The sequence below is a fragment of the Eublepharis macularius genome, chromosome 9 (assembly GCF_028583425.1).
Source record: "Eublepharis macularius isolate TG4126 chromosome 9, MPM_Emac_v1.0, whole genome shotgun sequence".
NCBI classification, from domain to species: Eukaryota; Metazoa; Chordata; class Lepidosauria; order Squamata; family Eublepharidae; genus Eublepharis; species Eublepharis macularius.
The window spans coordinates 22369331-22397275 of record NC_072798.1 but is presented as its reverse complement, the minus strand read 5'-3'; the positions used below and the strand labels follow the sequence as shown (position 1 = coordinate 22397275).

The following is a 27945-nucleotide window of genomic DNA, read 5'->3' as shown; positions in this document are numbered from 1 at the left end:
AAGCGGGATTTGGCCCGGGGGCCAGCACAACTCACAGGCTGAGCATACAGCACCCCCACCTCTACACTACCTATCGGGAGGCACCCTCAGGAGGGCTGGGCTGGCCATCTCCCCGCTACTGGTCTTCACCTATGCAGTGCCACCACTGAGAGACTTGGGAACTGGGGCTTGCGCAGCCTGGCGCAATGACTTCACTTCCAGAAGTGTTGTCATCACACCAGGGCAAGGAGTACACAGGATCATAATATGAGTACTGCCCCCCCTACCTAGGGTAGGGTTCCCAGGTACCCACCAATGGCAGGCCAACTCCCGGGGGGGGTTCCATCACTCTCTGATCGCCTAGCAATCGGCGGGAGGTAGCAAGCCCCCCAGAGGTTGCCTGCCACCAGCAGGCACCCAGTGAACACGCACCATGCATGCACTCTCTAGGGGCACAGCAATGTCACTTCCAGAAGTGATGTTGTCATGCCGGCCACGGGAGTGTTTTGTGCTTCATTTGGGGCCAATTTGGGCCCCCAAAACCTCGTGCCCAACACGAGGTAAATTCCAGGTTCCCTACCCTCCCAGCGAGACAGGGACCTGGCAACCCTTACCCAGGGTCTGATACTTGGGTGGAGTCCGTCTGGCAACCTTGTTTGAATCTCTTTTTTTTTTGCTTAATGTAGAATTAATTTATAAGTTAATGTAAAATTAATTTCTAAGTACATATTCATAATGGTTGCAGAATACTGATAAGCATATTGGATTCAGAATAGGTTCTTAAGTTTGGTGGTTTCAAAAATAGCTATATATTCTCAGATCCCATCACAAAGACTAATTTTTCCCACATATCTTCACTAAGCGAATAAACTCTCCTTTCAGCCATACAGGCATAGATTCATTCAGGCCTTTCCACACAGCTTCCCTTCCCCGGACAGAATAACTTCTAAGATATCCATGTGCTTCCACTTAGTTTGCCTAATTTAGTTGGAATGAATATTTTTTCTCAGAGCACTGACGAAGAAGTGAACTTTGCCCCCAGGGTACAGCCAATCACTGCCTACTCTATTTATCCATGCAGCCTCCCCTCCTGTCCTCAGAGGCCTGCATTTCAACTCATGGTCACCAATATTCAAAACCCTCACGTTAATACACACAGACATATTTACATGCAAAACATTAAGGGGTGAGGGACGGGTGCAGGTTGTGCTGTATTGTAGTGTTAATAATAAAAAGTATTATATAGCTTTTGGTTTTAGCTTTTTTACAAGGCTCTTGTTAATTGTTAATTAAAATACACAATATTTGTAATGCATTATGTAAATTAAAAGTCCTAGAACAGATAATACAGTTTTGATAAACGGACTGGCGTCTTGTTTTGACCCATGTTTCTAAAGATTTGAAAGGGTTTTGTGTTTTTTATTTGTTCAGACAGGTGTGAAGGAAATTCTGTTGGCCTTTAAGGTGCTCTTGGACTGCACGAATTTTAGTTTGGAGAACACAACAGGTCGTTTTGTTTCGACTATCGGGTTTAAGAAAGAGCTTAACATGCCAAATAATCTAAGAGACTTTTTTAAACGATTTACATTAAAAGATGCTTCTTCGTTTCCCCAGTACGTTTAGAAAAAATCCGCAAAAAACCCACGCAGTTCTTACAAGTTTTGAGAGTCTGGACTTCATTTCCCAGCGAGCCCTATAAACGAATTTTTCAACGCTGGGCTGAATGTATCGAGAGTTGTGATTGGACAAAACCTCTGACCTCCTTTATCATCCCCTTTGTGATTGGAAGACTTATATAGCGGCGGGTCACCCTGTTGTTTGATTTTCGGGTTTTCCGTTGAGACCTTCGGGAGAAGTAGCGCGAACGGGAGCTATAGAGCGGCTGGTAAGGAGAAAGTGGCGAGCTCCGCACACTGCTTCTGAACGGGACAGAGGCGAATCTCTGCCCACCAGAAGGAAGGAAAGAAGATCTTGAACACATTTGCAATTTAAAGCAAGAATGTAAAGTTGGAATCATAGGAGACTTATGTGGGGTTGTTGCTTAACAATGTGTGTCACCTTTTCTCATGGTGCCCATACCCGATTCTCCAATGTTGGCCCCAAGTAGTGGCTTGTTTGGGTAGTAGAGGTATAAGCAACTGGTAGGTACGCGATGGGATGAACTAGTTGTAAGGGGCAGAGAAGCTAGTATGTGTAATTTTTTTAAAGATATATTCATGTCGCTCATGTGCTATTCATGAATAGTTCACTGGATCTACGAAATGTGTGCGTGTGAGTACACGTACACACCTACCTTTTCTCACTCTTTGTGCCTGGCAAAGGGAGCTTTAACTCTCAAAAGGTAGAAATCTAGTTGGTCTTGAAGGTGCCACTGGACTCGAATCTGGCTTTGACACACACATGCGATGAGTTCTGAGTTTGTAGATATCAGGTTGGCTCAGAATGCTCTTACGAGTTCTGGAGAGGCTGGTTAATTTAATAGAGGATGAGATGCATACCAAGTTCTAGTGTGAACAACTCTGCAGTTTAGGAATTAGACCAAAGAATTTTTTTTATTTTTAAAATACCAGATTTTACATACTCCCTGTTTCAGAATGTTGACAGTTCTGGTCTAACTGAACTTGCAGTTTGTAATCTGCCTTGGATCTCAGTGAGGAGACAAGACTATTAATAACAACAACAACTGTTCATCTGACTTGCTATAGGAAAGTTCCTAAGGTGGTTTTTCTGTGTTAGGAACAGGTTGCAGAATAAAATGTCACCTAGGTGGGATGTTTTGTAGGACTCTGATCTTTTAGGTAGAGAAGAAGGTGGCAGAAAGTTTTTTGGACTACTCCAGGATGGATGGTGTAGCAGAAAAGCCCTGAGGAGTTTGCTTTGGAAAGCATATTATTGGAAGTATGGGTATCATTAGGTAACAAAAGTAAAATCAGTTAGAAAAAAATTGCTGGGCTCTTATTGGTCATATGCTTCTGTACTGAAGAGAATTTTTTCCTACATTGATGCAGGTGGCAAAGTGAATACTATGGCCGCTTCTCCAAGAACAACCCCTGCTTCCAAAAAGTAAGTCAGAAAACAGGCTCCATCATATGGCTCCATCAGTTCCTTATTCATTTATCTTCCAGGTTGGTATGTATGTCTTAGCCCAGGTAGATTATCTCCCTAGTAATCTATATTCTTCCTGCTGTTTGGGATATCTATTTGCCCCACTTCATTATCATTGTTGCTGCTGGTGCAATAAATTGTTTCTTAACAGCTCCTTTCAATTCCTTTGTTTTATATAGACCCCTTCTGCAAGACCATCTTGCCCCTCTTGGAGAGAGATTATAAAGGTGATGGGACCATCAAGATAACTACAGTGGGGTGGGGGCACAGAACGTATTATACCGGCATCTGTACCAGTTTCCCAGGCACAATTCAAAATGCAAATTGTATCCCACAAAGCCCTAAGTGGCTTGCAGTGCAATCCTAAACAGAATTATACCCTTCTAAGACCTTTGACTTCAGTGTTGACCTGAAGCGAACTGTTTTTTGAGCATTTAAGTGCATTCTGTCCTTGATGGCAACTATCAGTCCTCAGGCAGGTACTCCTAGTTTCTTCTGGCAGTGTTGTAAAAAACTTTTTGGCTGGGTTGGATTTTGATGACCAGGTTATGATGAGCAAGCAGGTGGGTAGGTATTGGATTTGTTTATTGACTTCATTTGTAGCCCATCGTTCTCACTGAGAACTCAAGGCGGGTTACATGATTTCAAACACAGTAAGACCAGTAGAAAAACATACAACCAACAATGAATAAATAAAACTGGTTACCAAATTAGAGAATCTGACTAAATTTTACAAATGCCTAACAAACTTATTCCTTATTATAATGATACTCACCTGAAAGCCCTTCCATTTTATACATTGTTTGGAAGATAGCAGCATAGGAGTCCTCCTGACCTCATTAGCTGGTCTATTTCACCAAGTGGGAACCTCAACAGGGAAGGGTCAGTTATAGGCAGTTATTGATCTTACCTGGGGCGGTGGGGTAGGCGGACAGTTTAATTAAAATACTAAATTAGATTCATATTTGTTGAAACTAAGTGCATGCCCTGTAAAACTCTTATCTATTTCTTATGTTTTTGCTCTTAAGAAAGCAACTTTGTCACTTTACCTGTTTTTTGTTGTGTTTAACCATGCTGCTCAGGTCAACTACCTGTCATGGCACTCCCAAACATGCCAGTTCGTCATCTCCCAACCAGAATGATTCTACTCCTCTTCCTTCAATCAACGAGCGGTTGGCCTATCTCCGCCCCTCCCGGGAACTGCTGGAGTACTATCGAAAGAAGATTGCCCAGTTTGATGAAGAACATGAAGAGCTGGTTAAAAGGCTGGAAAAATACAAAGCAACGTATGATGAGCAGGTAAAAAAAAAAGGAGGGGGTAAATATGCACTCAAAGAAGAGCAAATACCCAGTGGTTGGCAGAGAGAGTATTCGTTTTATGATTGAGCGTTTAGGTTCCCAGATTGCTTTGAATTTCTCTTCTTGTCAGCTGGATTTTACACTTTGAACTGTGAAAAAAATACAGTGGTGACAAGCACAGTTGAATTGTTCTAGGTACTAAGATGAATAAATACTGTCTGAGGTCTAGCTGTGGTCATCAGATCTGTGGAGTGGGATCTGCAAACATAAGTTCAAGTTCAATGCTCTAAATTATTGAGCATTGAAAGAAGCTTTTGTACACTTGTATTTTTAAACATGAGTTTGAATTTTGTCCCTCTTTTTCCATCTGTCCTTAGGTACATGCAGCAGCTTAGAGACTGATTTCTAATCTTGCAAAAACTAAATCACCTCTGTATTGGATTGAATGGTAGTAAGGGGAGCTCTGTCCTGATTCAAGTCACGGGTCCATCTAATTCAGTCTTCTGTTGCTGGCAGCTGCTTTCTAGCATCTTGGTCCCACCTAGTCTTGCTATATGAGGTCCCTTTGACTATAAATGCCAGGGACTGAGCCTGGGACCTTCTGCAGGCAAAACAGGTTGAGTTATGGCCCCTTTCCTGTGGACTGACATGGACAAGAAAAGAGCAAAGCAGGAGGGCGTCTCAAAGTTTTTGATCCAGGATGTTGAGAGGAAAACAGGTGTAAAGATAATGAGGGAAGATCTGTAAAGAGATGAAATTGACATGGGGCAGAGAGAGGCGTATCTATTGATGTTTTTGGAGAATTTATATGCCACCTCTCAAGAGATCTGCTCAATGCAGCTTACAGGTAAACACAATTCCATGCCATTATTACAAAACAACTTAAATTAGTTATATGACAAAACCAAGCCATATGCATAGTATGACATAAAACAAAGATTTAGCAGTCTATACAAATACGCATGAATAAGTCCTCAGGTTACAACTAGACTGTAAAAGAGCTAAAAAAGAGACTCTCTTAGTTAATACCCTGGGTTTAAAAAAAGTCTTGGCCTGGTGCCTAAAAGCCAGTAAGGTAGGTACCAGGCAAGCCTCGAGAAGAGAATTCCAAAGATGAGGTGCCACCACTGAAAAAGCCCTGACTGTGATCACCAGTCACCACCCCTCTCACCTCTACAGCTGGACGTAATGAGAGCAGAGCTTGGTGGGGGCAAATCTTACCTGGTGGACAGGACAGTAAGGGGGGAAGCAAGACCTTCATAAGATTGTGTAGGAAATTGTTCACAGTCTAAAAGATCCACAAGACCTACAAAAGTACTCTCAGTATAGCAAATGAGTGGTCTATAGTTTTTCTGCAAAGCTCTGAGAAAATCCTCCTGCTGTAATCTAGTCAAAGGCAGTGCGGGCTGATTGCACTTGGCCTTGAGAGAACTCATTCAAGACTAGCCTCCTTGCAAGTTGCTTTTGTTCTGTGCTAGGCCGGGATCCTCTGCCATGATTCTCTGCTTTTGTTTTGCCTCACCTAGCACAAATTGCAATGGGAAATGCGTCAGCGGGAAGAAGAAATTGCCGAGCTGCAGAAGGCTCTGAGCGACATGCAAGTTTACCTCTTCCAGGAAAGGGAACATGTGTTGCGCCTTTATGCTGAGAATGACCGACTGAAAATCAGGTCTGTTCCCTGGATGGGGAGAGCGAGAGATGGAGAAGTCAAGGGGAAAACCTCCTTCCCAAACGTGTGTGTGCTTGTGTTGCCGGGCACTAACAGATAGTCTCGTTTAACATCTGAGAGTGACAGCTTTGAAATGTGCATGGGTACAAGACGTGGAGCAGAGAGGGAGGAACAGACAGTGGTGGGGAGTGCTGTCACCTTTTTTTCTCAATGCCCAAAGAGCATTCAGGGGGTTTGTTCCTCTGTGTGATGAGAGGGAGGGAACAACATAGTGCATACTGCTGATTCTAAACCGGATGCAGGGAGATGTGCTGCTTTTCATTCTCCTTTGCAGTTGTCCTAGTGAACTGCTGTGCTGGAGTATACAGAGCAGTTGTACTGGGATATACAGAGCAGTCTTCTAGTGATGGTGGGAGGTGAGGATATTATTTACACAGGCGCCTGAACTTCCTCCAGCATGGGAATTCCAGGATACAGACCTAACTGGAGAAAGGAACAATGGTTGACATGTTTCTTAGGATATAACTTAAAAAAGCAGAGAGCTAAAGTCCATGTTAACATCAGATTTTAATGATCCTTCATGCTAAAGTCAGATTTTAAGAAGAGAAGAAGATGAATATCCATCCAAACTCATTTACTTTCAGGAGCTAGGCACAGCATGCATATTACTCCCTTTCAGCAGTCATTGCATTGGCTACCCATCACTTACTGTGCCCATTTCAAGGTTTTGACTATCCCATACAAAGCCCATCATGGCCTTGCACCCTTATATCTGTGCAACTGCCTCTCTCCTATGTTCCTGCACAGCAGCTTTGCTTATTTTATCAGGGCCTTCTGCAGATACCACCCTGCAGCTGTGGAAAATCAACAGCTGCGCGTACACACACTTTTCTGTAGTATCCCCTACCTTGTAGAATAGCCTGCCTGAGGGAGTCAGGAAAGCTCCCATTCTCCTGGCTTTCCACAAACTATGCTAAACTGAATTATTCAGGAGGGCTTTCTGTTCAGATTATAGGGTTGTGCCCTACGAAATACTTTGGTAAGAGATAGGGACTGTAGACTACTCTACTGGGTACTGTTTGCTGATGTAGATATGCTTCTACTGGGTAGTTTCTACTGTTTTTTTCAGAAAGGTTTCCGTGTTCAGATTTATGCTTGATTTCAGGTTTCCTCAACCATACCCTATTTTATCTGTTCACTGAATGTTCTAGCTGTTGATCATACTGTATTACTCACTGAATATCCTATCTGTTGATTATCTTGTATTGACTTGCACTGTGTAATCTGCTTTGGGTGTCAGTGAGAAAGACAGACTATAAATAAACAAAGAAATAATAAAGACAAGTCTTGGATTCTCCATGGGCTTACATTTGACAAAATTGGGCACTGGTCTAGGTAATCAGGAATGAGTTCATGACTTTTTGCTAGGTTTGGCAGAAGCAACCTATGAGAGTCTGGCACATTGGGAGAGCAGGATCTAGTTTTGCATGGGACTTTGGAGATAACCCCCTTCCACTCAGAGCAAGCCCATAGCTAGGGCACCCAGAAAAACAGCCCCATTCCTTTTTTCCCTTTTCTCTTTGCCTTTCCTTCACACTGGCTTTTGCAGGAGGCAGCTGTCCCCCCTCTCCCCACCCCCGCCCCACACTGCCAGAAGTCTTTCTGGGTTACCTTGGGCCAGTTACTCCCTGTCAGCCTTACCTACGTAACAGAATTGTTGGGAAGATAAAATGAGGAAGGGAGAGCCATGTCTGCAGCTCTGAACTGGGATAAAAATGTACTGGATGACTTCCTCGTGCTGAATCTGCTTCGGGCAAAGACTGTACCGAGGGGGACGAACTTCTTCCCTCCTGTGCATTCTCTGCAATTCTCAGAGAAATTGAACCAGGAAAGGGTTTTTTTAGGTGCTGCAAACATTCAGTGTAACTCTTTACTGTTTGGAATCATTCAGTTTGGTTACAATTGACTTTTTTTTTAAGCAAATGTCAAGTTAACCGTGCAGATTTTCTTCTCTTACACTGGAAAATGTTTTCAAGCATAATTCTTGGTTGAATCTATTCTAGATGTGTACGTATATAGCCTAAGTGGCAGGATTAAAATAAATAATAACTGCGCCTATATACTGCTCTTCTAGACAGATTAGTGCCTCACCCAGAGCGGTGAACAAGTTAGTGTTATTATTATCTCCACAATACAGCTGGGGAGCTGGGCTGAGACGAGTGGCTTACCCAAGGTCACCTACTGAGCTCGTGGCAGTAGTGGGATTTGAGCTAGCAAGTTTTGCATCTGTAAAAGCCAGCATGGTATAGTGGTTACTGACGGATTAGGATCCAGTAGACCTAGGTGCAAATCCTGCTCTGCTGTGGAAGCTTGCTAAGTGACCGTAGGCCAGTCACACGCACTCAGCCTAACCTGCCTCATAGGGTTGTGAGAATAAAATTGAGGGGGAAGTGAATGCTTTGGGTCCTCATTTGGAAGAAAAGTGGGGTATGAATGAATAAATAATATCAGAAGCTCCCCTGATTGTTTACAGTCTTGGGTGTTGTTGACTTGTAGTGAACTTCCTCTAATGTAGATTAGAAGATAGAATTTTGGCTTTGTATTGGGTCATTTAAACAGCAATCGTTAGCAGTTATATTTTATTTATTTATTTATTTATTTACATCATATATAGTCCACCTTTCCTTCTGAGACTCAAAGCGGATTACATAGTGTGAGACAGGACAATCAATATCAAGACATTTCAGTATATGTGTAATAGGTATATACATGCAGTTTGTAAGAGAGAGAGAGAGAGAGAGAAAGAAAGAAAACTATGTTGATACAGAGCATAGCCAAATTCCATGACTGATACATTACACAACATAGAAACTACCCAGTAGGATCATACTTGTAGCAATAGTAGTGAAGTCTTATGGTCCCTCAGTGTTTACAGCAATAGTAGTGAAGTCTGTAGTCCCTCCTAATCCTTTTACAGACAGATCTCCCATCAGAGCAAAAAGCCCTTTTGAAAATTCAGTTTTGCATTGTTTACAGAAGGCCAGGAGAGCGGGAGCTTTCCTATCTTCCTCAGGTAGGCCATTCCATAAAGTTGGGGCCACCACAAAGAATGCCCGTGTATGGGCAGCTGTTGATTTTGCCCATGTGAAGGGTGGCACCTGCAGAAGGCCCTGTTAAGATGAGCGAAGTTGCCGTGGTGGACTATAGGGAGAGAGGCGGTCCCATAGATATGATGGACCAAGGCTGTAGAGAGCTTTGTAGGTGATAGCCAATACTTTGAATTGGGCTCAGTAACTGGTAGGAAGCCAATGGAGTGACTGTAGAACAGGAGTAATATTCATGGTTCTCCTAGCTCCCAATAATAGCCGAGCTGCAGCGTTCTGCACCAACTGGAGTCTCTGAGTTAACTTAGAGGAGAGACCAATTTACACTGCTTTGAAGTAGTCAAGTCTCTATGTTACCATGGCATAAGAAGAACATAAGCAAAGCCATGTTGGATCAGGCCAGTGGCCCATCCAGTCCAACATTCTGTCACACACAGTGGCTAGAAATCCAGTGCCATCTAAAGGACTGTCAGTGAGGCCAGGACACCAGAAGCCCTCCCACTGCCTTCCTTCCAGCACCAAGACAACAGAGCACCACCTCCCCACAAAGAGAATACCATCTATCTCCTGTGGCTAATAGCCACTGATGGACCTCTGCTCCATATATTTGTCCAGTCCCCTCTTGAAGTTGGCAATGCTTGTAGCTGCCACCACCTCCTGTGGCAACGAATTCCATGTGTTTATCACCCTTTGGCATGGATGACTGAGTCCGCAAGGGTCAGACCAACTCCATCTAAACTGGGAGGTATGATGCCCTTCAAGATCTCTGCCTTCCCAACCAGTATCACTTCCATCTGGTTTGGGTCCAGTTTCAATTTGTTTGCTTTAGCCATTTGACCACAGCAATCAAACAGCAACCTAAGATCTCTACTGCATCCCGTGGGGATTTGGATAGCAAAATATAGAGCTGGGTGTCATCTGCATATTGAATAGGTTCAGAAGGGTATAACTCTGTTTAGGATTGCGCTGTTATATTGCTTCCTCGGAGGAAGCATTTTGTGTGAGCAAACTATATTCCCCATCAGCTCTCTGTGGAATAGATGCAGCTTTTAGAGAGACAGACAGATAGAAGATGGAGATTATACTAGAAATGAGTTTGATTCCATGCTTTTCATTAACCACCATCTTTGCGAAAACTTTGTGTGCCAGTTAGACTTGATGGGGCAGGGTGGGGGGAGGGAATCACCAGTATCTATAGGCAGGGGATCTGACTGAGTCATCTCATATGTTAACTTGGCAGCAATTGCTGGGGATTAAAGACTGGACACATGTTATGCCAACTTGATACATTTGGAATTAGAAATTAATAACCTTTCTTTTAATTTATTCCAGGGAGCTTGAGGATAGGAAGAAGATTCAGCACCTTTTGGCTTTAGTGGGAACAGATAATGGTGAAATTACCTATTTTCACAAGGAACCACCTCACAAGGTTAAAAAAAACCCTGTTAATCTGCAGACTTTTAAAAAAAGTTGTTACTAAAGTTTCTGTCTTTAAGACACGTCACCTCTGGTTCACAAAACAGATTAAAACAGATATAACTAGGTGCCCAAATCTCCAAATGAAAGCTTAAAAAGTCAAGCAGCAAAAAGTTAAAGACCAACAAAGTATTCACTTAGTTTTGGAACCCGTTAGGCCTCCTTGAGGAGGTTTTTCCATAGCTGAGGCAATACCAAATGCCACAGGATATGTTTTGTCGAGGTAGATTGAGTTATTGGAACGAATGGCTTGTCTAGCCACAAGTAACATTTTCAAAAGGACTTCTTAAGGCTTCCTACTCAAATATTTTGACAGGCTACTTCAGCTATTTCTGTTTTGGTCATCTTATTTGGAGCCTACCCGTACAGTCAATATTCAGAAGGGTTGAAAGATATTGTAACCAGCAGCCTTGCTACCTAATCTCTCAGTCCTGAACAAATTTACCTGGCTACTTCTGCATGAGTTATTTTAAGGTTGCACTCATCCAGCATAGATGGGCAAAAAGTGGAAGGTGCAATCTTAAGCCTTGTGCCTTTAACAGAGGCAGAACAAAAAATGGGGAGTAGCTCCACTGAACAGTTTTGTTTACAGGGTCCTTTAGTGCTTGAGCCTGGTATTTCTGGATATGCCAAACAATTCTAAGAACTGCTTGCTTACGTAACAGTGCAGAGTGGGAAGCTTATGGATCCATTTCCAAGCTATGAATCCTGGCCTTCCTAAGGACATCTAGGAAGGCCTGACAACATTGACTTTGAAGTCAGCAAAGACTCCCAATAGCTTTTAAGCTAGTTGCATGCACTTAATGTGTCTTAATGCGGTGTTACAAATGCACCATTACAGGCACAGACTCGCATGACTGGTTGCGCCAAGGTCAGCAGCAGATAGAGTTCGATGTACAGCTCAGGTACAAGGGGGCAAGCTGCTGGCACCTCTCGCTGAAACCCAGCCTTACACCACCCGCTGAACCCACGACTGTTTGATGCTGCTGGTTGAAACCTTTGCCACCAGTCTACCTACATGGGATCTTTAGAAAAACAGCCTCACTGCACTGTTAAAATAACAAAACAGCTGGAGAAGCTGAGCCACTCGATCGTGCCCCCTTGTTGTAAGCTAGGGTGCCCTTTCTGTCTCATGACGTTCTCTCAGTATCTCGAAAGGCAGAGCAATAGTCAACTGGGATGTTTTGGGTTCTTTTAGGTCACAATTCCTCAAAGACTAATCAAGAGCAGGGATCCATATGGTCGAAATGAGCACACTGCTCTGAAAACAGGTAACAAAGCATGTCTTGCAATAGGAGCTGCTAAACAGCAAGATATCCTGGGGATGTGTGGGAAGGATCCAAGTTTCCCTCACATGCCTACTGCTTGGGGTGTGCCCTACAGTGACTATCGCTGGGAAATCCATGAGCAGAATTGCTCTTTCCCTTTCTGTTGGTCACTGTTCCCTAATGGGAATTTTGTCTTGGTTTTATTTGATCAGGCTGAATGTTGGGACTTTTTTTTTTAATAATTGGAAACTTCTGCTTTAGGTATTAAAAGCTCTGCCTCAAAGCCAGCAGCGAAAGGAGGGAAATCAGAAAGTGCAGAGAGACACCAGAGAGACAACCAGACGCTCCTATTACAGGTAGGCATGTGCCGTTCAGTCTCAGGTTGATTTGTGCCGCTTGGAATACTGCTGTTGCTTTCATGGGCTGCTTTCACACGTGTTGGATAAAACACTTTCCATGCACTATAGTGTTGGCTTGCTGGTGGCTTGCAAACCATTGCTAAAGTGCACGAGAAGTGCATTATCCAACGTATGTGAAAGCAACCAAGATGTCAAAACGGAGTTCCTGTTCAGTGCATGGTCTACTCTGGCAGTGGTAGGGGATGATACAGTTAGCCTTTTGTGGACATTGAAATCGGTGAAATTTAAATGCAGAAAAGCTAAAGCTTTGGACAGTGCTGCGTACTTTGCCACTTGCTTCTCTTTGGAAGATATAAACGCAGGAGGGGCAGAATGGTGAGCATTGATTTAAACCTACCTCATCCAATTAGGAACATCTCAGCTATGCCAGAAAGTCTAGCCTAGGCACATCATAAAGAATAACCATATTATTAACCCATCCCCATCAGAGAGTTAACTGCAAGATGCTGAATGACGTCTTTGTGTTTTCCTAGTGCTATCAGCGAGCAAGGCAGTACTGTGACTCTTAATACATGTATTGAGGCATAAGCTCTTTTGAGCTCGGTGCCAACCAAATGTAACACTTCATGCCTCTGACAAAGTGGGCTCTGGCTTTCAAAAGCTTAAGTTACAATAAATTTGTTAGTCTTTTGAAGCACAACAATACTCTCTTTGTTGTTTTGGCTGCAACCAAAGCAAGCGACCCTTCTGGAACCTCTGCGGTTTGCCAGGCTTTTGTTTTAGGGTACTTGCTCCAGGTATCTTAAAATTACCCAGCAAATGTATTAAATGGCTATCCCACTTGCTTGAATTCAGCTGCGATTTGTACTTTTGCTGCTCAGAACTCTGTTTCACAGGCAGCAAAAGGGGGAGAAACCAGAAAGTTGGAATAATAATAATAATAACAACAACAACATTCAATTTATATACCACCATTTAGGACAATTTAACGCCCATTCCGAGCTGTTTACAAAGTGTGTTATTATTATCCCTACAACAATCACTCTGTGAGGTGGGTGGCACTGAGAGAGCTGTGGCTGCCCCAAGGTCACCTAGCTGGCTTCAGGCAGAGGAGTGGGGAATCAAATCTGGTTCTCCAGATTATAGTCTTGCCGCTATTAACCACTACGCCAAACTGGGAGAATGGTATTTTGCTACTGCTGCTGCTGCTGCTGCTTTGACTTCAAAATTTCCTGATGTTTACTTAGAAGGAGATATTGTGGTAAAATCCAAGAACTCCTCCCCCTCCCCCACAAAAAACCTGAGTACCTGGAGTGTTCATAGCTACCCATTCAAATGATGATAAGCCCATGGCCAGCATGTCATACGGCCACCGCAGTAGTCGTAGATAGCAAACTCGTTGCATTAGTTTAGGAACCTATCAAAAAAAGATCTCTTTGATAGGGGTATTTTATCTGAAGATGGCCTTAGTGAATGAGGCAGTCATGAATGGAGAAGCTGCTTCATGCTGCAGTATTTGATCTGCCCTGATAACAGTGTATTAAAGCAGCCCATCTCAGTATTCATAATTGCTTTTGTGTTGATTCCAGAAGAATATGAATGACCCAAAGTATACAACTTTTTACTGGACAACCTGTTAAAAGGTATAAACTTTTACATTTCACAGAGTAATTCTTCATGCTGAATAAGAAGGCTGAAGATAAATCCAGAAGTGCATATAGCAAAAAAGCAGAAATTCTTTTTGAGAGAACAGGGCATGGGGAAATCCCAACAGCTGCGTTTTTGTTAAATTAATACAGCTAGCCAGTTCAGATATTATGTTGTCAACCCTCCGAATCATTAGAGAATTGGGAATCCTGCCAAAAATGTAGAACAGTTAATGGTTCTGTAAGAGAAAAGGTGAGTATTGTTCAGCCTGACACAACTGTCGATTCGCTGCCTGTTTTCTGCACCAACCCAGGTGGAAGCCCTTCAGGCTCAATTGGAAGAGCAGGCTCGGCTGTCCAAGGAGCAGCTTGAAGCATTGCTAGAAGACCGGCGTATCCGCATAGAAGAAGCTCAAGTTCAACATCAGAGGGATCAGGACAAGATCAAAGACCTTACTGAAAAGTGAGTGTGAGAAATGGTCTTGTTTTTGATGAGAGTCCCAGAGAGGCAAAATACAAAAATAAATGATATTGTAATGGGAAGGAGAGCTGGTCAGCTGTGATGTCTGTGCCTCTCACTAGTGTTGAATGGCATGGAGGGAAATGAGAGGAGCCATGGGGTATCTCCTCTCTGGAAACAAGAGCAACTTGGAAAGGAAGACGCATGACTCACCTCTATCATTCTAGACATGGGTAGTAGTCTGCATTCTGGGTCCACTGACTCAGAGATGTGATGCTAAGACAATCGCCAGGATAGTTTAGTCTGTAGGCTGTTACTGAGTGGTCTAGGATCCAAATTCCTGCTTGGGCAGGCCTGCTTTGCAAGCAGTTCCTTTAGGATGTCTCTGTTTTGGGGGACAGCTGTTTCTCAATGACAGAGCACACACTTTGCATGCATACGGTCACAGGTTCAATCCCTGACACATTCAGTCAGAAGATCTTTGGTATCGAGTCTGCGAAGGACTTCTGCCTAGTAAACATGGAGGAATATTCCCAGTCAGACTAGGCAATACTGATCTACTTCACGGTAGCAGCTTCCTGTGTTCAGAGCCCCCAGGGCAGTCCCATGTTGTTCCCGTGTCAGTACAGGCATACCCTTAAAGAAGACTATAGTGAACAGGATAAATTTTTCCTCCTTCAGACTCTCACCTGTGCAGCTATTGTCTTGCAAGAGGATGTGCAAAGAATGCAAGAACCGGGGAACAAAGCAGTTACCGTTTTCCCTCTCCCTCCAGATACAACAAAGCTCAGAACTTGCTGTATGAGAGCACCAAAGATTTCCTCCAACTGAAATTCGATGCACGGGCAAATGAGAAATCCTGGATGGCAGAGAAGGACACTCTGTTAAGGAAGCTGGACAAAAAGAAAAACGAGCCTAAGCGAAGCAGGGTTCGGTGGGGCAGTAATAGAACTCGGGACTGTGCTCGAAGTCCGCGAGACAGCAGTCAAGAGGAGTGGGAGAGCAGCCCCGGGCAGCCCAGTTTCACCCAGAAGTTAGGAAGTTATGCAGAGAAGACAGGCGAGGCCAAGCACGCCTCCCAAGCAGAGCACGAATTTCGTAAAGCACATAGTGCAGACATTAAGGTAATAGCACCTGTCTGTTTCGGAGGGCAGGAGGCATAGCACCCTTGCTGATACTCAGGAGGTCTGAGTTTGGTTGGCCCCTGGAGGAGGAACCTCCAGGCAACCCTGTGAATGTTGCCTTGTTTTTCTCCCATCGCAAAACTTGAAGTATAAATCATTGTGTCCCAGCGTGCCAGTGCTCAGGTTGCAAAGGGGCACACAGCAGGGCTCCATGTTAATTTGAGGGGTCAGGTGGGCACATGCGGAAAGAAGCTCCTTAAGGTAACCCGTTCTCATTTACTCTGTTAGTAGTTTATCATGAGGGGTTTTTTTATTATGGTAATATCATGCTGAGTTTTGCGTTATGAGAAAGAGCTGTGGAGGAGTTGGGTCTGTTTAACGAGGAAGAGAGACGATTGAGAAGAGGGAAGGATGTGGGCATGAGGGTGACCCGACCGCGAGATCTGTCACCCCAGAGATCACCAGGGCTGATTTGGCTGATGCAGCTGGCTAGAGGAGTGTCCCCCTCCTCCCTCACTGCCGCACATGCGTCCGTCCTGAAGCCGTGCGCTTGGCGGCATTCCAGCTAGGAGACTGCCCTTCCTTGGTCAAGGGGGAAGGAGGATTGCCTTGTTAACAACCTTCAAACACATGCCACAAGTCGCATAGCTGTTTCTCCATCCGTGGAAGAGGAGTCGGCTGTTTGTCTGCCATGAAGAAGACAGTGGGTTCAAACCACAGCTTAAAAAACGTAGCCTGGATGGTATCTTAGAGCAGATGAGCGTGGGAGCAGGCTGGCCAAGGGTATGCTGGAGTTCTCATTGCTGGATTCCTGAAAGTGCAGGCTAGAGAACCATTTCGTTGGGTTTATTTAAGCATGTTCGTTCAGTGAGGCAAGCTGTATATTGGGGAGCCACTTTGGCTCATTCCTGACCGCATTTCCCAGGGTGCTTCTCAGTGGAAATGAATGTGCGTGATCTTTTCAGAGGGATAGCTGCTGTTGGCAAGGGCTGAGATTGACGATGCAGAGGTCCCTTCCAACACTATGGTCCTTTTATGCATATGACACCCTCGCTAGCATCAGGGTCTGAAGCCACCCTCATGTCATCATTTGTACCTTTGAGTGGGGAGGACAGATGCTGCAGCCTTGAATCCAGAGAAAAAACTACTATTGCCTACTAAGACCTACAGGAGTTGATACCACAGACCACAACATCCTTTCCCCTCACCCCCAGAAGTAGTTAAAGCCGGTTTAATTTGGTCTTGAACACAGAAGCACTTGCCAGTCTCCTGCTCTCCAGCTCCAGGGCTTCTGTTTTCCTTTGCTAGCATTGCCCACCCCTCTCATTACTGATGTGCTACGGCTGTTTCTAACCAGAGCAAGGTAGCGCTGTGTTAATGCAGGCATGCACATGTGTGTGTGTGTTCATGTGTGTTTGTTCATTTGTAGCTGCTCTGGGCTCTGATTTTTAAAAAAGCAGTAGCGGCAGCAGCCAGTGGTGGCTCAAAATCTTTCACTGCCGGAATAGCAGCAGCAATTGCCTCCACCCCCATCCACCCTCCTCCTCATGGCTGCTGCTGCCCTCGGAAGAGATCCTTAGCCCTTTTGCTGCCCCTGCTCTCCTTAAAAATAGGGCCCTATCAGGCTTCCTGGCCCCTTACGAGATCACTTCCTCTCACAAGAGTTTGCCTGCCATTTTGGTTCCCCAGGAGGCTCGCCACAGCATCTGTAAAGAGGTCTGGGGGAAGAGAGGTGGTAAGAATTATTTGCTACAACTCTTGCAGGAGAGGGGTGACAGGTGACGGATAGACTGGCAGCGCCACCCTCAAAAGCTGCCATCTTTGGCCACCTGCCTCATGTCACCTCATGCAGCCAGCCTTCATTTGCAGCGGTAGACAGGAAGGCAAGCAAGGTGCAGAAAGACAAACAGGTGTTCCTGCGGTGTGATCAGAAGGCCGTTAGGAAGGTGATTCTCTCTCCTTGTGTTCTTGCAGTAGGCAAGTGGCAGACTTTCTAGCCAAGACTTTAGTGTTGGACTCTGCTGTGTATAAGAACCAGTGTAGGGGTTAAGAGTGTCAGACTAGGCCCAGGTTTGAATCCCCGCTCTGCCATGGAAGCTCACTGGGTGACCTGGGGCCAGTCACACACGCTGTCTAGCCTACCTCACAGAGTTGTCGTGAGCATAGAATAGAGGAGAAGGACAGTGATGTGAGCCACTTTGGGTCTTCATTGGAGAGAAAAGTAGTATTTATCTTACAAATGAAGTAAGATAAATACTACATTAGGGACCAGATGCGTTCAGCTCTCACTGTGGTGTAACCAGTTGTCCTACTTGGCCAGTGTTTCTTGTTCAGCACAGAATACACTGAATATTGTTCAGTTCAGTAATCCTATACCAATATTTTGGTATCACTTACTGCCTGTCCAAAGTCCATTTTACTTCCGTGGAGAATCTGAACTGGTTGTATCTAGAACAATATCCTGGAGAATTGCACCATCTCGAGACAGCCACAGTTAAACAAGTGCATGATGCACACTGGGATGTGCCCCACAGCACCTGTACTAGTCATGCTGTCAGCCAGAGTATTTTCAAAATGACCCCATTGCCTTCTGGCAACAGAGCTGTGCATGAAAAGCCCATGTACAGCTTTCGATAACCTTTGACTTTTCATCTCCACCCCAGGCTCTGCAAGGCCAGTTGATACAGGAACAACGATTAGCCGACATGTATCGAGAGCAGTGTGTTTCCCTGGAAGAAGAGCTGGCCAAGATTCGGGAGGAAGGAGATGTGGGCCGAGAGCTCTTCAAGGTAATGCCTTCAGGCTGCCCTTAATCGCTAGCTTAGCAGCTGTTGGAGGATGGTTCTATCCATGGAGCTCCACAGTTGCAATCCCCTGATCACTCTCATTTCTGCAGGAGCGCTCCGAAAAGATGGGGAAGCGGCTGCAGCTGATGACCCAGCGCTACGAGGCTTTGGAAAAGAGGCGTGGCATGGAGGTGGAAGGCTTCAGGAATGACATCAGACTACTTCGGCAAAGGCTGAAGGATGTGGAGAAGCAGCTTTTCAAGGTAATGGTGCTTACGGCTAGGGAAAAGAATGGAATGGTACTTACAAAGAGTGGCTGAATTTTGATTGTTCGTAGCCAGAATTCCTCCAGAGCTTTGCTTTGTCCTTTAAATCCCAGTTGATTTGCGCAACCAGAAAACTTATCTAAATGTCTGTAAATGGAGCTCATAATTGATTCGAGCCTCTGTTCATGGAAGATGGTTTTTACTGTAATGTAAATGTAAATTCTACATCTAAGTACATCCCTTCTCCTGGGCTTTCCTTCTCTTTATCTCCAAACACAAAACTTTCCAGCACTGTGTGAAGCGTTCAGGTATTAAACTCTATTCAGCTTTTATCTGAAGCAGCCATAGTCTGAATGATTTTGCTTCCCGTGAAGTTGGTGAGAAACAAATGGGAATGTTCAGTGCTCTTAAGCGAGATTCCTTGAAATAAAAGTCCTGCCCATTTATGATTTTGTATGCATCTCTCTTACACTGACTACTGAAGTAGTAAACTGTTGTTTTTTTAAGTGGTTGAAATACAGGTGCAAAAGAGAAGCTGTTTATTGAATACCAGTTAACAGCTTTAATGTTTCGGTTTTATACAGTGCTGCCCTTCTCCCTGAAACCTGGGTGCTTTAGACCGAAGATTTAAGCACTAGGAAATTAAATGCAATGCCCGTGTGTATTCTTTCCTTCATTTAACCCTAGGAAAAGATGTGCTTTGAATGCTGCTGAAGTTGCTTTCTGAGAACTGTTCTTTCCATTGAGAGACCCACAATGCCATTCCAAGCAGACTGACACCCTTCTTAATCCATTGGCTTCAATGGTGCAACTGCACTGGACTAAGAACGAGTGTGCAGATGTGGGATGACAGAACTGCTCGAACTTAAGAGTGTCAATACCCAGTTTACAACATAAAAAAAAAATCACTTCCTCCAGTCTTTGTTCAAATCTGTTCTCTAGGTGCCTCTTCTAGAACTCATCAAACAGAACTTTTTCCTTACATATCCCTTTTTTTTCCCTTTCTAGGTGGCAATGACAGTTGGGCCAGACCAAGATCTTGCCATTTTGCACGAAGTTCGCCAAGGGAACCAAAGAACTAAGAAAATACAAGGGGAACTGAGAAACTTAAAGTCCAAAATCTACAGCCTGGAAAACGAGCTAAGAGTCTGTTGAGGAAGATGCATAAGTGGAGCTGGGTGTACATTCGGCATCCAGATATGAATGGAAGCTCATATCTGCTCTCTGACAATCTGTGTACCTTACTGTGACTCATGGGTGCATATATAGCTTTATTCTCCAGGACTGAAGGAGTCCAGGCAAGCTTATGTGAGACTTGGAAAGGAAATAGTCTTCTTTTTACATTTTTAAAAACATATCCATCTTTGGCCGTCCCCTTCCTGTGATGTCAGGTCATACTCAGAGTGGGCCACAGTAACTTGGTAACTTACGTTGTTCCAACCCAATCGTATTCATAGTTTATAGGATTTTTTAAATCAGCTCAAAATGGTACACCGTCCAGGGATCTCCGAAAAGCAGCTGAATGAAGTGTGAGCCATTTGTAGCTGCAGAGAGGAAAGCAGCTTCCATAAGCTTCCCCAGGAATCTCTCTGAAAGGGAGGAGGTCCTATCCTGTGCCATAGTGGCCATCCTATAACCGTATCTCCGTAATTAGAAGTTAGTCTCTCCAGTTCTCTCAAATTATCTGAGTTCCCTTTAGCCAAATTCAAACCATGGTACTTGCATAGATCTAAGAGTGTTTTGCTTTTACTTAAGTATATTTAGGATTGTAGCCCTACATAACAGAACTGTGTGTGCTTTTGAGGGGGGAGCAAGCCCTGCAGTGTTGAAGTGGTCCCGTCTTCCAAGGACATACACATGGGACTGCAGCTTAAGTCGAAAGGACTAAATTGCATAACGTTGCTTCTTACCACGGTTCTTGTTCAGGTCCTAACTGGAGTAATATTTTTATTACGGCATTCCTGTTGGTGTGTGTAGTAGGGAGCTGAGAGAGCAACCACCTGCCCCCTGATGTAGTATTCGCATTGGCCCCCTAATACTTTTCACTGATTCTATAACTAGATCACTTCTGCAACCAGTAATGGAGGCGACACTATAGACAATTACTGATCTTTCAACTAGTCTGTTAACTTCTCCGTGGGAAAAAGTATAATGTAAGAAATGTAAGGTAGTGTATTGCGGATCATATGTGACCATATGTTCACTGATGTTAGGAGCATAGATGGGCAAGTGATTAAGTCCTTGAGCATGTCTAGAATAGAAGCATATGCAATCGGCAAATGGGATGATACACCACTAGTTTCCTATAAAGGGGAGCTTTCTGTGTATGAAATTTTAACAATTCCCCCAGAAGCTCTGCTTTTTAGAACAGGTAACTTCCTGCCCTGTGATATTTATCTATTAGGGAACCCAAGAAGCTTAAACTAGAGTGATGCTAGTGAGAAAATACTAATTTGCACCCTTTGTGCAGAAGTTGTTTTTAAAATCATTACCTACAGCATACCTTCCCTCCTTGTTTCTGTCACTAACAAAGAGGCTGTGGTTACAAGAAGCTGAGAATGCAAAGCAGTGTGACTAAACTGAATTTTATTTATTACCTTAACAAATATGACTAGGTGAAAAAAGACCAATGCGCTGAAAGATGTGTTTGCACTACAAATATAAATGAGATGTAATAGTTGCCTGTAGAAGCAACATGATATATATCCAGTCTGTATTCCTCAATGTTTCCAACTGGTTTGTAGTGATAAAAAATATTTACTAAGTGAACACCCAACAAAATTAGATGCTCTGTCATCTTCTTTCCCAAGACACCTTTTAATAAGTGCAAGACATTTCACATGACTTGAAAGCACCTTTTACAGAAGTTTTTCTTTTTGATCTGTGTTTTCTATTTTGTTTTTGTTAATTTCAAATCCAGGTTTTACATTAAAATTGGAGCTGAATTCCTTGTTGTCTGTGGTGCTTTGGGGGCTCAACACCCACCCCAGTCTCAGGGCCGCCGCCTGCTGCATTGTCCTCTTTTCTCTCTCCTCCAGTACACTTCTCTGGTGCAGCTCACCTTCTTTTAGTGCACTCCTTTGGCACATTCAGTGTTGCATATCTGTCCTGCCTGGGCTGTTGTCTGTGTGGTGCTTCTGGGACTCAACACCCACCCCAGTCTCATGGCAGCCACTTGCTGCATTTTCCTCTGTTCTCTCTCCTCCAGTGCACCTCTCTGGTGCTGCTTGCCTTCTTTAAGTGCACTCCTTTGGCGCATTCCAATTTTATTTTGTACATCTGTCCTGCCTGAGCCATTGTGTGTGTGGTGCTTTTGGGGCTTAACACCCACCCCAGTCTCAGGGCCACCGCTTGATGAATTTTGCTCTGTTCTCTCTCCTCCAGTGCACCTCTTTGGTGCAGCTTGCTTTATTTTTGTGCCCTCTACTGGTGCATTTAGCTTTTGTGCACCTGTCCTGCCTGTTGTCTCTGGTAGTTTTGGGGCTCAACACCAAAACCCAGTCTCAGGGCTGCTGCCTGCTGCCTCACGCCTTCACTCTTGAATTTGCTTTCTACCAAACCCACTCTTCATCTTCGTTCTTCTGTGCCTCCACACATGGGGACTGCGCAGGCGCAGGCCAGCCGCCGGAGAATTTTCTAGAGCTTCCATGGCTCCGAAGGGGCCGTTTGTCGCGCGCCTCAGCGACCGTCTTCCCGCCCAAACGGTCACGTGATCCTCCAGCGACCAACGGCCCCTTCCCTCAGTTCTCTTCTTGCCGCCGCTTGGAGAGAACGTGAGCTTCGTTGCTCTGTGCTTTTGTGCTTTGTACTTTACTCTAACTGATTGCTTGGCTTTTGACTTCGGACTTCGTGACCTCGACTATTCTTTGGATCTCGCTTTGGACTTTGACGTGGACTCGGTAATTTGACTCGGACTGTTTTTGACCCTTCTTTCGCGTGCCCCTGAAGATGGCCTCTACGGCTCTCTTCAAGCATTGCCTAAAATGCCACACTAAAATGGCCAAATCCGATGGCCATGATTTGTGCCTTTTTTGCTTGGGGGAGACCCACAATGTCTCGGCCTGTAGGATCTGCCAGGGTTTCACCAGCAAGGCCCGGCAGGATCGCAAGGCCCGGCTTAATTCCTCGCTGTGGCAGAAGGTCATGTCGGAGGGAACCCCGTTACGTCCGTCCAAGGCCGGCCCTAGCCCCTCTGCCGAACGGCATTCCAGAGCTGGCTCAGTGGCCTCCGCGAGGTCGGGGTCGAAACCGCGTCCCCCGAGTACCTCGGCGTCGAGAGCGGCCTCTCCAGCGCAGGGACCGGTGCGGCCGCCCCGTAGCGCGTCTTCTACCAGGTCGGATCCGAGACCAGCTTCGGAACCGAGGGTCCTGGTACCGAGTCCCCGGTCGGAACCGACGACCGGTTCGATCCCGATCAAGGCGAAGAGGTCGAAGCCGAGGTCCCCTTCGAAGGCGAGGAGCGCGTCGGTTCCGAGGTCTTCTTCGGAACCAGGGAAGAAGAAGAAGAAGACCAAGCATCACCGGTCGCCGCGTCCCGCTCCTCAGGAGGAGGTCATCGTGCTTCCTCACACGCCTTCCCCTCATCTGGGCTCCCCGGAGCCAGAAGACATCTCCGTGCCAGTGCCGGATCCGATGGCCTTCGAGACGGTGCCCGCGGAATTCTCGTCGGGGCCGGAGCCGAGCCCGCGCCGTCGGAGCCGACCATCGCTTCCCCTTCGGTCGCCGAGGCTGGAACCGAGCCCGTCTCCTCGTCGGAGCCGTCCGTCGCCTGTCCGTCCGTCTCCACCTCCGGTCGGTCGTGAGCGGCATGGTTCCGGGGACAGTGTCCGATCAGTCCGGTCCACTGCGTCCCGGCATCGACAGGCTTCCTACCTCCCCTCGCCATACCGTTGCCAATGGGAGGGGGCACCTGCGGGCTTCTCCGTGTCGGAACCGAGGCCTTCGACATCGAGGTCGGCGTGGGCTCCCCCTCCGCTCCAGGTTCCGGAATCCCAGCTCGGTTCCGATGAGGAGGATGTGGAGAGCTTTGGCGGCTACCAGTCGGAGTCCTGGTCCGAACCATCGCCAGCTGAGGAGCTAGTGCCATCTGCGGACTCCCCATTCGAGGACCTCCGCATCTACGCCGACCAGATGGCAAGGATGGCCAAGGCTCTCGAGATGGACATCTCTTCAGCAGCCCCGAAGACCAAGGACAAGCTCCTCAAACGTATTTACGGGGATAATCCGGCGTACGTTGGGTTTCCAATGCTCGAGGGTATTGAGGAAATCGTGGAGAAGGTATGGCAGGTGCCCTGTGATCAGCCTCCAACATCCAAGAGGATTGAGCAGCTCTACAAGATCAAGCAGGGTACCTGGCCGGCACTGGTGAAACACCCTCCACCTTCCTCCTTGGTCACGGAGGAATTCAACCCCCGACGGTCGGGTCACTCCTCGGTGCCTGCCGATAAAGAGGGCAAGAAGCTGGATGCCATGGGCAGGCGCCAGTACATCGTCGCTTCGCTGGGTCTGAGGATCGCCAACTACCAGACCATCATGGCAGGGTACCAATTGTACCTCTGGGAGAAGTTGGCATCCTACACTCGAGACCTTCCACCTGAGCAGAAGGCTGTCGTCTCCCTGTTGCAGACAGAGGCTGTCCGGCTGTCTAAACAGCAAATGAATGCCGGGAGCCACGCTGCCGACACTGCTGCTCGGGGAATGGCTTCGGCGGTGGTCCTCAGGCGCCACTCCTGGTTGCGGTCTACGGCCCTGTCCCAGGAGGTGCGTTCCAGGGTGGAGAGCATGCCCTTTGAAGGGGACTCGCTGTTCTCCAAATCGACCGACGAGACCCTGAAAAAGAAAAAAGAGGACAGGCAGACGGCGCGGTCCTTGGGTCTGGCTCCAGCGGACAAGCCCTCCTCCAGGCCACGGTACGCTCCCCGGTCCGGCCCTTACCACTACCAGGGCAGATACCAACATCAGCGGCCGGGCTACCAACAGTATCCTGCCTACCAGCAGCGGCCTTACCCTCCCGCACAACAGCAGAGGAGGCGTCGGCCCTTCAAGCCTCGTCCGGCGCAGCTACCGGCCCAGCAGAAAGATCAGCAGGGCGCCGGGAGGCAGTACTGACGGGTCACGCCAGCCGTATCCCCGGACTTTTCGGACAGACTGAGTCCACTCCTCTCTGAGTGGGAGTCAATAACATCTGACTCATGGGTCTTAACTATTGTTGAACTGGGATACGGGCTGGAATTCGTTGAGCTGCCTAGATGCAGTTCACCCCTGACAGCTGTTAATAACACTATGGCCGAGCTGGATGCGGAGATCGTGTCGCTCTTGGCCAAGGGTGCTGTGGAAGAATTGCCCTATGAGGACTCTGTAAAGGGTTTCTTCTCTAGGTTCTTCCTGGTCCCTAAGAAGGATGGGGGCTTACGTCCCATTTTAGATCTGAGGGGCCTTAATGCCTTCCTCAAGGTGACCAAATTCAAAATGGTTACGTTGGCGGCTGTGATCGCCTTGCTGAAACAGGGAGATTGGTTTGCGGTTCTTGACTTAAAAGACGCATACTTTCACGTGGGCATACGGAAGGAGCACAGGAAATACCTGAGCTTTGTTTACCGGCAAAGGGTTTTCCGGTATAAGGTGCTCCCCTTTGGCCTGTCCACTGCCCCACGAGTGTTCACTAAATGTGTGGCCCCTGTGGTTTCCTTCCTACGGGAAGAAGGCTGTACCATCTTTCCGTACCTCGATGACTGGCTCATCGTGGCTGAATCGGAGTCTAGGCTGGTGCAGGACATTGCCTTGGTACTTAGCACTTGCCAACGCCTGGGGCTCCTGGTGAACTTGGAGAAATCCAAGCTGGTGCCCAACTGCAAGGTGTCCTACATTGGTGCACTGTTAGACTCTGTGGAGGGTAAGGCCCTGCTCCCCTTGGAGAGGGCTCGGTCCCTAAGGGGTCTAGTGTCCATGTTTAAAAGGAACCGATTCCAGTCTGTGCGCACTATCCAGTGCTTACTAGGGCATATGGCAGCGGCCACCTCTGTGGTGCCTTTCGCTAGGCTGCGTATGCGCCCTCTCCAGAACTGGTTTGTGCGGAGGTACGATGCTCTGCTGCACCCTCCGTCCCTCAAATTCTCTGTCCCGAGGGTCATCCTCTCCTCCTTGGACTGGTGGCTGTCTGATGACAACTTGTTTAGAGGGACCCCTTTTGGGTATCAACACCATGACATCACGGTTACCACTGATGCCTCTCTGTTGGGATGGGGGGCTTACTGTGGTGATGTGTCTGTGCAAGATGTCTGGTCTGACAGGGAAAAGACCCTCCATATCAATGTGCTTGAACTAAGGGCCATTCGTTTCGCACTTGTGTCTCTTACAGCACTGCTGAGAAATCGTCAGGTCTTGGTGCAGACGGACAACACGACTGCCATGTACTACGTGAATCAGCAGGGGGGCACAGTGTCCATGGCCCTGTGCCGGGAAGCCACGCTCACTTGGCAGTGGGCTATCAGGAACGGCGTGTCGCTCCGTGCTATACACGTGGCTGGGTCAGACAATGCCCGAGCAGATGCCCTCAGCAGGGTCCCTTTGCTGGACCACGAGTGGGAACTGAACGTAGAGTGCGTTGGGCCGATCTTCCAGATGTGGGGTCATCCAGTGATAGACGTGTTCGCCACTGTGGCGACCACCAAGGCCCACACGTTCTGTTCCAGGGCAGGGAGCGACCCCCTCTCTATTGGGGATGCCTTCCAGTTTACGTGGACGCAGGGCTTGCACTACATGTTTCCTCCGTTCCCCTTGATTCCCAGGGTCCTGTGCAAGATAGAGGAGGACGGGACGGACTGCATCCTGGTGGCCCCCTTCTGGCCACGGCAGGTTTGGTTCCCGAAGCTCCTGCGGATGTCCCAACGGACATATGTGAGTCTGCCCCCTCGGCAAGACCTTCTCCTAAACGGGAGCCTAGTCCACCACGATCCCAGGAAGCTGCACCTAACGGCTTGGCGGATCGTTCCTCCCCTGTAGGCTTTACTGACGAGGTACGGAGGGTCCTCCTGAATGCTCGTCGGCCATCCACTAGGCGCGCTTATGCGGCCAAGTGGCGCAGGTTTGAGCTCTGGGCACTGGCCAGAGGAGTGGTGCCCGAAAGCAGTCCCTTGGGGGTTGTGTTCGAGTATTTGTGCCACTTGCGTGGCCTGGGCTTGAAGGTGTCCTCCCTCAAGGTACACTTGGCAGCGATATCAGCTGCTCACGCCCGAGTAGAGGGTGCTACGGTGTTTTCTCACCCACAATCCCGCCAGTTCCTTAAGGGCATGTACAATCTTTACCCACCTGTGTCGGCGCCAGTGCCTCAGTGGTCGCTGTCCTTGGTGCTCTCACGCCTCATGTTGCCTCCATTTGAACCTATGGCTACATGCCCCTTGGATATGCTATCCTACAAGGTAGCATTCTTGGTGGCCGTCACATCGGCCAGAAGGGTCAGTGAGCTGTCTGCACTGCGGTCTGACCCTCCCTTTCTTGTGTTTCATCCCAACAAGGTGGTCCTGCGTCCCTGCCTCGGGTTCCTGCCCAAGGTGGTGTCCGCCTTCCACCTCTCGCAGGATATCTCACTGCCTGCATTCTTTCCTCAACCTTCCTCTAAGGGGGAAAAGGCCCTCCATTCCCTAGACTTGAAGAGGGCCCTAGCCTATTACCTGGATAGGACGAAGGGATTCCGCTCCTGTCCTCACCTGTTTGTATGTTTTGGGGCCAAGGACAAAGGTAGCAGGGCTTCCTCACAGACCCTGTCTAGGTGGATTGTGGCGGCCATTAGCAAGGCCTATTCCCTGGCAGGGGTGGCTTGCCCGCTCCATGTCAGAGCCCACTCCACGCGGTCCTAAGCATCCTCTTCGGCGCTCCTCAGGGGGGTGCCCCTGGTTAACATTTGTAAAGCAGCCACATGGTCCTCTGCAGACACCTTTGTCAGGCATTACGCCGTTGATGTCAATGCGGAGCAGGATGTATCTGTGGCCAAGGCTGTCTTACACTCCCTTTTTTCCTGAGGGAGTTTTGGAATGACTTTCTTGGCGTACCTGCTGGGTACCCTTGAGTGAAAGTGTGTATATATGTACCTGGGGGTGTGTATATATGTAAATTTTGAGTATTTATGTGTCCTTACACAGTTTTTTACATAGATGTATATATGCATATCTATTGTTGTTGTTCTTGTTGTTCAATAAAATTGTGTTGGACTTCACCCCCGCCTTCCTTATTGTGTGAAGCTTGGTACACTCCCATGTGTGGAGGCACAGAAGAACGAAGATGAAAACAGGGTTAACATACCTGTAACTTATGTTCATCGAGTTCTTCTGTGCTGACACACAACCCTCCCTCCTACCCCGCTGTGAACTCCAATGCACGATAATGTGATGGCTGTAACGGAAATTGGT

The 27945-nt window shown here is 46.9% G+C and overlaps 1 protein-coding gene across 2 annotated transcripts; it reads left to right on the top strand.

Moving 5' to 3' along the window:
* The first annotated feature begins 1844 nt into the window (after positions 1-1844).
* Positions 1845-21469, top strand: CCDC77 (coiled-coil domain containing 77). 2 transcript variants are annotated; one of them, XM_054988916.1, is made up of 12 exons: positions 1845-1864; positions 2988-3042; positions 4167-4383; positions 5910-6052; positions 10489-10585; positions 11831-11903; positions 12162-12256; positions 14220-14368; positions 15141-15489; positions 18153-18278; positions 18386-18538; positions 19550-21469. In XM_054988916.1, exons 2-12 carry the CDS (start codon positions 3005-3007, stop codon positions 19694-19696), a joined length of 1587 nt encoding a protein of 528 aa, XP_054844891.1. In that variant the 5' UTR covers positions 1845-1864; positions 2988-3004; the 3' UTR covers positions 19697-21469. The 2 variants fall into 2 exon arrangements, with proteins under 2 accessions (XP_054844891.1, XP_054844890.1); XM_054988915.1 differs by lacking the exon at positions 1845-1864 and adding an exon at positions 1927-1980.
* Positions 21470-27945: the final 6476 nt, after the last annotated feature.